Source organism: Ranitomeya imitator, chromosome 6 (assembly GCF_032444005.1).
Source record: "Ranitomeya imitator isolate aRanImi1 chromosome 6, aRanImi1.pri, whole genome shotgun sequence".
NCBI lineage: Eukaryota > Metazoa > Chordata > Amphibia > Anura > Dendrobatidae > Ranitomeya > Ranitomeya imitator.
Window position 1 is genome coordinate 432,778,046 of NC_091287.1, and position 12,518 is coordinate 432,790,563.

The following is a 12,518-nucleotide window of genomic DNA, read 5'->3' on the forward strand; positions in this document are numbered from 1 at the left end:
CAAAATATGAAAAGGCAAATCAAAAAGGGAAAATGTGAAAACTCCTGTAGAGGAACAAACCAAGAAAGGGGAACAAAGACAATTGGAACCATCAGCATTAGGACAGGGAAGAAAAGGCAATAGATCAGCACACAGGGGAACCGACCACAGAACAACAGGGCAGCTGATCGAATCCCAAAACTGAGCCATGACATAATGCAGGCAGACACTGATTCAAGCTGCCTGTATTTCCTGGGTTTCCATCACTATCTCTGTTATTTCTTAGGCTGATCTTAATGCTTTATTCCATATTTTGATATTATAAATTAAAAGTGATCCATGTGAGATTTTTGTGAGCCATGTGATTGTATTTTTTTTCTATATACATTGCAGGGACTATAAAGAATAAATACACTGTAATCGTGTATCTTAAAATATTGTTCCCTGAAATCTGCACTTGAAGTCGTTTTTACTCATCGGACATAAACCTTAGCTTTTAGCATTGTTCATCCTGAGCTTTTTTGTTTCATAAATTGAATGTCAGATCCACAGTCAAGTCTATAATTTATGTAAGCAATACAGTAAGAATAACAACTCCTGCTAATAAGCTGAAAAATGCTATAAGTGGTCTTGGTGGCAATGAAAGATTGTCGGTCATAGTCAAATAGGTTTGTTATTTTAGTGCTATTCTCAAAGAAGATGGCCTTTTTGCGTCATACATAGTCGTAGGAAATCTTGTCTGGATAAAGGAGTGGTCTTTTTGGGAAGGTTTCACTGTATTTCATGTGGTTGTCTCCTAATAGAAAATCCCTTAAAATATGAGTGCAGCCACACTCATCTCTCCGACTTTTACATTGGGTTCCCTGTGAGAGACCCCACCACCCTTACCTCTGTGATGCCAGAATAGGGACAATAGGCTGGAGTTTGTCTTGATGGGACAAATGCTTTAACGTAAGAAATATACAGATGTGATTTTCCAGTGAGCTATGATCTTTACATGCCTTTATCTAAAACCAATTTCACTGCTTTTATTGTTTCAGGAAATATGGGATGTATCAAATCAAAAACGAAAGACCCAACATCTACGAATGGAAACGAAAAGAGCTATCCAGTACGTAAACCTGAACCAACTATTTATGTACCAGATCCAACGTCCAATAATCAGCAAAGGCCAGTAAGTAGATAGACGAGGAGAGAATGAATTCAGTGGCACCCAATATTTTTTCATACTGTTGCCATTCTTTTCTTATGTGTAGGATTTTTGAGCAATATCTGGCTGTCTAGCTGCTGGTGCTTTTTGTCTTCGCGGGTTGTATTTTAATCTCTCTATACAAATACTTAATCCCTGAATCTTTCTATTCAAAGGTATCTCAGCTACACCTATAAAACATGGATCGTTGATAAAAAAAAATAAACAAAACGCTCACACCACATTTTGTTTGGCCATAGGTGACCAAGAACTCCTATTGTTAGTAGTTAGATTTCAGTTTTAGTCAGAATTCAACTTTGCTGATATCCTCATCCATCCGTGCACTATTCAATATACAGAACATGGTGTTTGGTGCATGCTCAGCTGCCCTGTGGTTGTACACTGCGTCATGTGACACAGAGATCGCACATGGGGGTATACAGGCTGTGTAATAAAATAATCTGCTGATGCATTAAGATTTATTAATGGTCAAGCGCAGACATGGTAGTTGTATGATCTTCCATAAATGTTTGATTACTGATGCTAATCCCAAGAACAGGGACATTATGGCCATTACTGTGATCTGTCTCTATTATAAGTGAGTAAAAAGAAAATACACTATTAATGAGGATCTGTCAACTTCCTCAGGCCCCTCGCAAGTCATCACCACTGGAACTTTGCAAATTTCCGCATGCCTGACAATAGGCCATGAGAACGCACACCAGCTTCATTTGCACTTGTGCATGCCCAGGGAGTAGCAGTGAAAAAGTCCGTCTCGAGATTTGTAGAACCAGCGGTAGCGACTGGCTGAGTCCTGCATAACCTATGGCTCCTTGCATAGGCAGATTAGGCATAAGAGGGTGCACATAGTTTCATTGTGCATTGTCAAGAAGGCATAGATTTGCAAAAAGCCAGAGGTGACAATGCTCTTGGAAATCATGTCACTCATGCCCACAAAGGTGTGACAACATGAAAAGTGGGAGAGTCAGTCTGGAGAAAATAACGCACCTACGACTAGTCACCCAAAGATTAGCATATCATGGGCCAAGTTATAAAAAATTGATTTATGGTCGTAATAGACAATGCAATAAACTGACAAAAAAGGGCTTGTTTAAAAGTATTTACAAGGTTGAATAAAGATATTGTGGCTGTTTAAGGCATAAGGATGTTGGCAGGCTTCCTTTAACCCCTTAGTGACAGAGCCAATTTGGTACTTAATGACCGAGCCAATTTTTACAATTCTGACCACTGTCACTTTATGAGGTTATAACTCTGGAACGCTTTAACGGATCCCGCTGATTCTGAGATTGTTTTTTCGTGACATATTGTACTTCATGTTAGTGGTAAAATTTCTTCAATATTATTTGCGATTATTTATGAAAAAACGGAAATATGGTGAAAATTTTTAAAATTTTGCAATTTTCAAACTTTGAATTTTTATGCCCTTAAATCGTAAAGATATGTCACACAAAATAGTTAATAAATAACATTTTCCACATGTCTACTTTACATCAGCACAATTTTGGAAACAAAATTTTTTATTTTTGTTAGGAAGTTTTAAGACAGAAAATACACAAACTTGACACCGTTCTAAAAACTACACACCTCAAGGTGCTCAAAACCACATTCAAGAAGTTTAATAACCCTTGACGTGCTTCACAGCAACTGAAACAATGTGGAAGAAAAAAATGAACATTTAACCTTTTTTTTGCAAACATTTTACTTTAGAACCAAATTTTTTTATTTTCACAAGTGTTAAAAGAGAAAATGAACAACAACAATTTGTTGTGCAATTTCTCCAGAATATGCCGATACCCCATATGTGGCGGTAAACCACTGTTTGGGCGCACGGCAGGGCTTGGAAGAGAAGGAGCGCCGTTTGACTTTTTCAATGCAGAATTGGCTGGAATTGAGATCGGACGCCATGTCGCGTTTGGAGAGCCCCTGATGTGCCTAAACAGTGGAAACCCCCCACAAGTGACCCCATTTTGGAAACTAGACCCTTTAAGGAATGTGTCTAGATGTGTGTTGAGACTTTAAACCCCCAGGTGCTTCACAGAAGTTTATAATGTAGAGCCTTGAAAATAAAAAGTCGCTTTTTTTTGACAAAAATTATCTTTTCGCCCCCAAATCTTTATTTTCACAAGAGTAACAGGAGAAATTAGACCCGAAAAGTTGTTGAGCAATTTGTCCTGAGTACGCCGATACCCCATACGTGGGGGTAAACCACAGTTTGGATGCATGGCAGAGCTTGGAAGAGAAGGAGTTCCGTTTAACTTTTTTCAATGCAGAATTGGCTGGAATTGAGATGGGACGTCATGTCGCATTTGGAGAGCCCCTGATGTGCCTAAACAGTGGAAACCCCCACAAGTGACCCCATTTTGGAAACTAAATCCATTAAGGAACTTATCTAGATGTGTGGTGAGCACTTTGAATCCCCAAGTGCTTCACAGAAATTTATAACGTAGAGCCGTGAAAATAAAAAATCCTTTTTTTTCCTCAAAAATGATTTTTTTAGCTCGCAATTTGTTATTTTCTCAAGGGTAACAGGAGAAATTGGACCCCAAAATTTGTTGTCCAGTTTGTCCTGAGTACGCTGATACCCCATATGTAGGGGGGGTACCACTGTTTGGGCACACATTGGGGCTTGCAAGGGAAGTAATGACATTTTACAATGCAGACTTTGATGGAATGGTCTGCGGGAGTCATGTTGCATTTGCAGAGCTCCCTATGTACCTAAACAGTAGAAACCCCCCACAAGAGACCCCATTTTGGAAACTAAACCCATTAACCTTCGTCAGGCTGCATGATTTTACAACGTTAACAGGCTGCAGAGGTACAATTGTACCTTCATAAATATTTTATTGAAATTTGGCCATTATATTCTGGACCAAAACTGCAGAGATGTCACGAAATTTCAGCCCTCTACGGCTTTTCGAAAAAAAAAGTTATTGCAATTTTAAAACGGAATAGTTACAATTGTACCTACTCAGCCGGACGAAGGTTAAGGAACTTATCTAGATGTGTGGTGAGCACTATGAACCCCCAACTGCTTCACAGAAGTTTATAATGTAGAGCCATGAAAATAAAAAAATTATATTTTTTTTCCACAAAAATGATTTTTCACCCCCAGATTTTTACTTTCACAAGGGTAACAGGAGAAATTGGACCCCAAAATGTATTGTGCAATTTATGCTGAGTACGCTGATACCCCATATGTGGGGGGACTACTGTTTGGGCGCATGGCAGAGCTCGGAAGGGAAGGCGCGCCGTTTTGGAATGCAGACTTTGATAGAATGGTCTGCGGGCATTATGTTGCATTTGCAGAGCCCCTGATGTACCTAAACAGTAGAAACCCCCCACAATTGACCTCATTTTGGAAACTAGACCCCCCAAGGAACTTACCTAGATGTGTGGTGAGCACTTTGAACGCCCAAGTGCTTCACAGAAGTTTATAATGCAGAGTCATGAAAATATATCTATATTTTTTTCCACAAAAATGATTTTTTTAGCCCCCAATTTTTTATTTCCCCAAGGGTAACAGGAGAAATTGGACCCCAAAATTTGTTTTCCAATTTGTTCTGAGTATGCTGATACCCCATATGTGGGGGGGACCACTGTTGAGGCACACATCAGGGCTCGGAAGGGAAGTAGTGACGTTTTAAAATGCACACTTTGATGGAATGGTCTGTGGGTGTCCTGTTGCATTTTCAGAGCCCCTGATGTACCTAAACAGTACAAACCCCCACAAGTGACCCTATTTTGGAAATTAGATCCCCCAAGGAACTTATTTAGATATGTGGTGAGCATTTTGTACGCCCAAGTGCTTCACTGAAGTTTGATGCAGAGCCATGAAAATAAAAAATCGTTTTTTTCCCCACAAAAATGATTTTTTTAGCCCCCAATTTTTTATTTTCGCAAGGGTAACAGGAGAAACTGGACCCCAAAAGTTGTTGTCCAATCAGTCCTGAGTACGCTGATACCCCATATGTGGGGGTAAACCACTGTTTGGGCGCACGGCAGAGCTCAGAAGGGAGGGAGCACCAATTGACTTTTTGAACGCAAAATTGGCTGTGTAGTTTGGAGACCCCCTGATGTACCTAAACAGTGGAAACCCCCAATTCTAACTCCAACCGTAACCCCAACACACCCCTAATGCTAATCTCAATCCAATCCATAACCCTAATTAAAAACCCTAACTCCAAAACACCCCTAACCCTAATCCCAACCATGTGGTTATCAAAAAAGAAAGAAAAACGGTGGAGCAGCACTGCTGGGGCACAAGGAGAAAAAAACAAGATGCGTGCTGCACCAGCTGAAATCCTGACCGCTGATCACGGGTGCTCGCATGAAACATAGGTGAGTAATGAATCCTGTCATAGAAAAATGCGGCAGCACTCACCGATCCTAGAGTTAGGAAAGTCTTTATTGAGACATGTGATAATACATCTTCACGGCTCGGGGGATGTGCAGTGACAGCAGGAATGTGCAGGGGTCGACGACGGCCGTTTCGTAATGTATCTAGCGCTTCTACGGGTCCATAACCCAACCATAACCCTAATCACAAGCCTAACGCCAAAACACCTCTAACCCTAATCCCAACCCTAACACTAATCAAATCCCTAAGCCCAACACACCTCTAATCATACTCTCAACCCTATCCTCAAACCTAACCCCAACCCTAACCTTAACCCTAATCCCAAACGTAACCCTAATGCCAACCCTAACCCTAATACCAACCCAAACCCTAATACCAACCCAAACCCTAATCCCAACCCTAACCCTAATCCTAACCCTAACTTTAGCCCCAACCTTAACCCTAACCCTAATTGGAAAATAGAAATACATACATTTTTTTATTTTATCATTTTTTCCTAACTAAGGGGGTGATAAAGGGGGGGGGGGGTGTTATTTACTATTTTTTTTATTTTGATCACTGTGATAGGAACTCACAGTGACCAAAATAAAACAGGAGGAAGAATTTTCCTCTGCCGGCCGGCACATCAATGCGCATGCGCTCGCAATTTTCTTCTCGGTGGAAGAAGCCGGCGGCCAGGAGGGGACGAAGGAGGACCCAGGAGGCACCAGTAAGTATGATAGGGTCCCCGAATCCCCCTATTTCTCTGTCCTCTGATGTGCGATCACATCAGAGGACAGAGAATGATACGTCATTTTTTTTTTTTTTTTTCTTTTTGTGGTCGCCGGTAAACAGTTATTTACCGACGATCACAAAACAGGGGTCGGTAAAAAACGACCCCGATCATGTTCTTTAGGGTCTCGGCTACCCCTGGCAGCTGAGACCCCAAAGATGATCCGGGTGCCGGCCGGCAGGCGCACTGTGCATGCCCCTGCCATTTTTTTCCCGGAAAAAGATGGCGGCGTCCATCGGGAGCCACAAGGAGCATCGGGGAGACTGGTGAGTATCAGGGTTATTTACCGGCGATCACAACCCGGGGGTCGGTAAACCGCGACCCAAATCATGTTCTCTGGGGTCTCGGCTACCCCCGGCAACCGAGACCCCAGAGAAATTCCAACTCTGGGGGGTACTATACACTTTTTCCACAGCGCCGTTAATTAACGGCGCTGTGGTTTAAGTACCCTTAACTGCCGCCGTTAAAAGGCGTATCGGCGGTCGTTAAGGGGTTAAAGCCCATACACGTTACATTAAAGTCAACCAAACCCAATAATTTTTCAGCAGGTTCAGTCAACCGTTTTGTCCAGAAACAGATAATGTTGGCGAAAATAAGAATTGGGCATTTTGAATTGAAATGCCCTATCCTTTTGTTCTCCAACTCCATAAACCACTACCAGAGGAGTGTGACTACATCTTACTCCATTACACCCATAAAGCAAAACTAGCATTCGTGTGGAGAAGTCATGAGAGATAAAGGGTAGCTTATTGAAGGTGTGGGGGTACCTTTTATGAAAAATACACCAAATTCAAGTCGTTTTAGAAATTTCAAGACTCTCCATGGTTTTGTACCCAAGAGATATGGGCTCTTCTAAGCATTTTAAATGACAGATACCGTATTTTTCAGACTATAAGATGCACTTTTTTCCCAAAAATGTTTTGGGGAAAATGGGGGTGCGTCTTATACTTGGAATATACTTACAAGTAGTGTGGCGGCATTAGGAGTTGGGTGATTCTGTGGCGGTCCCTGTCTGATGCTGCAGGGTGATGATCACACTCCCTGCACACCCTTCCCAGGCTGGTGTGGCAGGTTTGGCAGTGCTCTGTGGTGCGGAGGGGTTCCGCCAGCATTTTGTGAAGTCTTGGAGACCTCCGCACATCCATTGCTGCGATGCGGCCGAACCAGCCTGGGAAGGGAGTCATATCACCGGACCACTGAACACCCCCTGTGACGACGCTCCACCTGTGCTGCCGATTCCCCCCCCCCCCCTCTCTTTAAGCTGAATTCGGACTGTAAGATGGGCTTCCATTTGACACATTACTTTTTCCCTATTTCCTTCTGAAAATTTGGGGTGCTTCTTATGGTCCGGTGCGTCTTATAGTCCAAAAAATACAGTAATAATAGTCCAAAAAATACAGTAATAGACTCTTTCAAAAATACAAAAATTAAAAAGGTTTTTTTCGGAGCACTGTGAGCCAGGCTGTAGATGTGACTTCTGTGTGGACATCTGCTTTTCCTGGCCAATCACAACAGCCATGTTGTGATTGGCCAGCATCATAGATGAGAAAAAGCAAACTGTGGTATTAACCACCTGGGTGTAAGGGAAAACTTTGAGATGAGGGGGCAAAAAACAATGAAAACTTTTTTCCCAAAATCATTGGAACAGCACTAACTGAATGATATACTCAGTTTAAAAAATCTTCTTTAAATTTTAGAATCTATCTTTGGCTGCAATTTGTGTATTTTGAAAGAAAAGGAAAATCCTCTGAGGGAATATGTTATTTGGATGACAGTAAAAATGGATTCTGTTAAATATTGCCAACACCAAGAAGCCATTGTTAGTGATGGAACTGGAGCTGAAAAGAAAATTTATCAGCATCTTTTTAATACATTCAGATTAATAATAGAAATGTTTTACTTTAAGAGAACCGGTCATCAGGACTTTATACCCATCACTAATGGCATGTAGGTAAAGGTGCTTTAATGCTCAGTAAATCCTTACCTTTCTTCGTATACTAATGAGGTACAAGTGCAATGGGCGGGCACTGCACTTACAGCTCTCCAGCTTCTTGCCTAATCTCCACCCGCTGCCTGCGGCTTCATATTTCAGTGACCTGTTGGTCAGAGATTAGAGGTGGCACATAAGCAGACCTGTGAGTGCAGTGCTCGCCCACTGCATTTTCAGCTCATTAACATAGAATTTCAACTATTGAATTTTCTAAAATGGCAAAATGGATTTCTACAAGAAAGGTAAGGATTTACTCTGCATTAAAGCACCTTAACATACATGCCATTTAGCGTTGGGTGTAAAATCTTGATGGCAGGTTCTTAAGCTTTTTTTATATTGTCCTGTAATGTACAGTGGTGAAGGAAATGGGCACAGTCAGTAAGAAATCTAACGAAACCTCGCTATTTATAACATGCTTGGTTGGGGAAGTACACTTTTTTTTCTGTAGAGATCAATGCGGAAAATTAAGTTCTGCAACCAGGAGCATTTCTTTGGCCTTTTTCTGAGAACGGCTGTGGGAGGTTGCATCAATGAGTACAAGATGACTCTTGTGGACGTGATCAGGACTTTATTCCATCGAGGAGTTTTTCTATCAGCTTTAATAAGTGGAACATTATGGATTTGATGCAGGTTGGATTTCACTGATGAGCTCAGAAATAAGTGACCACTCCTGTGTTCTGTCCTGAGATATTGGATTTCTTTTAATTGGTAGTGGTCAGACTACAATAATTTGAGGATGCTTACATACTCTGTGTCACAGGCATTTTGGCCACCCTGGTTCTGTATGAATCTCAGGAAACAGCTGGCGAGGCATTTAATGCAGCTTCTATTAACTACTTTCAAGTGGCTGGATCGTGGCTGTTAGTAAGTCTGTGTAAGGGAAGTAGACTACAAATTATTACCATGGAGGAAATACCGTAAGTATCATTGTGGGGACACTGTGGCACAGCCACACATGCACTGGTGGGATTATTGGCATTGCACGCACATTACTTACTGCTATACAACAATACAATTGAAATCCTTTTATGGATGTTGTACAATGTTTTGTCTGACGTTGCCACTTTTCCATATACTACAATCTCTAATGGGCACACTAGTGTGGACATCTGTGCGGTGGCACCTGTATATAAGCGCCGTTTGGGTCCATTCTGAGGATAGAATTACTGTAAGATCTACTTTTTAGAACATGTACTCAGTGACCTTTTCATGTGAAAACCATTCTGAGAAGTAGTAAGGAGAATATATGAAAAACTTGTGCATATGCTACGTTTCATTGACTGGCAGCTAGTCATTATTGTGGCTCTTAAAATTAACAGTGGGTTCTTCACCAAACTAGCGGTGCTCTTTGGAACAAACATACTCACTACTGATGAGCGAATATACTCGTTATTCGAGATTTCCCGAGCATTCTCCGGTGTCCTCCGAGTATTTTTTAGTGCTCGGAGATTTAGTTTTCATCGCCTCAGCTGAATGATTTACAGCTATTAGCCAGCATAAGTACATGTGGGGGTTGCCTTGTTGCAGCAAAAAAAACTAAATCTCCGAGCACGAAAAAATACTATATTAAGTATATATTAAGACCCTATATTAAGGGTCACCAATCTAACCCAAGAAGAGGTGCGAAACCGGCTAAATAAGATTAAAATAGATAAATCTCCGGGTCCGGATGGCATACACCCACGAGTACTAAGAGAACTAAGTAATGTAATAGATAAACCATTATTTCTTATTTTTAGGGACTCTATAGCGACGGGGTCTGTTCCGCAGGACTGGCGCATAGCAAATGTGGTGCAAATGTTCAAAAAGGGCTCTAAAAGTGAACCTGGAAATTATAGGCCAGTAAGTCTAACCTCTATTGTTGGTAAAATATTTGAAGGGTTTCTGAGGGATGTTATTCTGGATTATCTCAATGAGAATAACTGTTTAACTCCATATCAGCATGGGTTTATGAGAAATCGCTCCTGTCAAACCAATCTAATCAGTTTTTATGAAGAGGTAAGCTATAGGCTGGACCATGGTGAGTCATTGGACGTGGTATATCTCGATTTTTCCAAAGCGTTTGATACCGTGCCGCACAAGAGGTTGGTACACAAAATGAGAATGCTTGGTCTGGGGGAAAATGTGTGTAAATGGGTTTGTAACTGGCTTAGTGATAGAAAGCAGAGGGTGGTTATGAATGGTATAGTCTCTAACTGGGTCGCTGTGACCAGTGGGGTACCGCAGGGGTCGGTATTGGGACCTGTTCTCTTCAATATATTCATTAATGATCTGGTAGAAGGTTTACACAGTAAAATATCGATATTTGCAGATGATACAAAACTATGTAAAGCAGTTAATACAAGAGAAGATCGTATTCTGCTACAGATGGATCTGGATAAGTTGGAAACTTGGGCTGAAAGGTGGCAGATGAGGTTTAACAATGATAAATGTAAGGTTATACACATGGGAAGAAGGAATCAATATCACCATTACACACTGAACGGGAAACCACTGGGTAAATCAGCCAGTGCCAGGCAGCAGCTGCCAAGGCAAACAGGATCATGGGGTACATTAAGAGAGGTCTGGATACACATGATGAGAGTATTATACTGCCTCTGTACAAATCCCTAGTTAGACTGCACATGGAGTACTGTGTCCAGTTTTGGGCACCAGTGCTCAGGAAGGATATAATGGAACTAGACAGAGTACAAAGGAGGGCAACAAAATTAATAAAGGGGATGGGAGAACTACAATACCCAGATAGATTAGCGAAATTAGGATTATTTAGTCTAGAAAAAAGACGACTGAGGGGCGATCTAATAACCATGTATAAGTATATAAGGGGACAATACAAATATCTCGCTGAGGATCTGTTTATACCAAGGAAGGTGACGGGCACAAGGGGGCATTCTTTGCGTCTGGAGGATAGAAGGTTTTTCCACCAACATAGAAGAGGATTCTTTACTGTTAGGGCGGTGAGAATCTGAAATTGCTTGCCTGAGGAGGTGGTGATGGCGAACTCAGTCGAGGGGTTCTAGAGAGGCCTGGATGTCTTCCTGGAGCAGAACAATATTGTATCATACAATTATTAGGTTCTGTAGAAGGACGTAGATCTGGGGATTTATTATGATGGAATATAGGCTGAACTGGATGGAAAAATGTCTTTTTTCGGCCTTAGTAACATAGTTAGTATGTTACCCTGAGGACACCCGACCGTTCTTGGGAAATCTCGAGTAACGAGTATATTCGCTCATCACTAATCCTCACTTATGGTAGTACAGACGATTATCAGCCTATGCAAATCAGCATATACTTATTCAAACCCCCCTGCAGCAGCTCATCTAGACAAGGGTCTCTCAACAATAGTGTTTGTTCAGGAAAATACAATGTTTTTTGCAATGCTTCTGCGCTTTCCAGTGACACTGTGTCCTATTGATGTTTAGCGATAAGTCAGCCATCCAGCCCGAATTGGAGCCAATTTCCATTGCGAAAATTACTTTTCTCTCATTTGAAATAACAGTGCTTTGCAATATGCCTTATCCTTCACAGCTGCCACCGACTTCCCGTGTCATTGACCACACACTCTTCGCATAGAATAGGCACTACAGCTGTGGTCATGCGCATCCTGTATGTCCGGCCAGGACTAGAAGTAGAAGCCTGGTGAAGTATGAGTTTAATGCAGACTGAATTATGAAAATATCTGCACTTTTTTCAACCCTAAATTCTTGGATTTTCTATTTCACAAGTTGAAGCCTTAGTTAGTGTATATTTGACTTTCATTTCCCAGCACAAAAGAGGAACATCTTCTAATCTTATGAAGGAAGTATGTATTTTTTTCCACTTTGCAATAATTACGTCTAACATTCATTTCACCATAAGACTTATTAATGGCCCTGAGAGAAAATGTATTGACCCATCACTTATCAATACATTACGGTCTCGGAGTATAATCTTTTGATATTTCCTTCACTGTCTAAACCTTTAATTATGGGGTAAAAACATTGGTTTCTTCTTTTTAGTTAATAGACTTTGTACATAAGTCTAGTTCGCATGGCATTTACAGTATATGCCCACATAGGGCCAACACATAAGGGTTATTCATATAAGACATTCTACTGGGAAATGTCTGGAAATATGATTCATGGGACAGTAGCAGCTTTTCATTCCGGTACAGGAAGCTGAGTGGCAGACCCATTCTCTGATGTTTTTGTTTTAATAAGGCATATGG

General features: G+C 41.2%; 1 protein-coding gene across 3 annotated transcripts in view; it reads left to right on the forward strand.

Moving 5' to 3' along the window:
- The window catches only part of LYN (LYN proto-oncogene, Src family tyrosine kinase), a 126,254-nt gene that overhangs the window by 56,424 nt on the left and 57,312 nt on the right, over positions 1 to 12,518 (forward strand). For 2 of the 3 annotated variants that reach the window (XM_069731363.1, XM_069731365.1), the window contains one exon: positions 1,020 to 1,153. In XM_069731363.1, the coding sequence (XP_069587464.1) occupies positions 1,025 to 1,153 (129 nt within the window). In that variant the 5' untranslated portion in view covers positions 1,020 to 1,024. The remainder of the gene's footprint in view (positions 1 to 1,019; positions 1,154 to 12,518) is intronic. The other variant, XM_069731366.1, reaches the window with a different exon arrangement.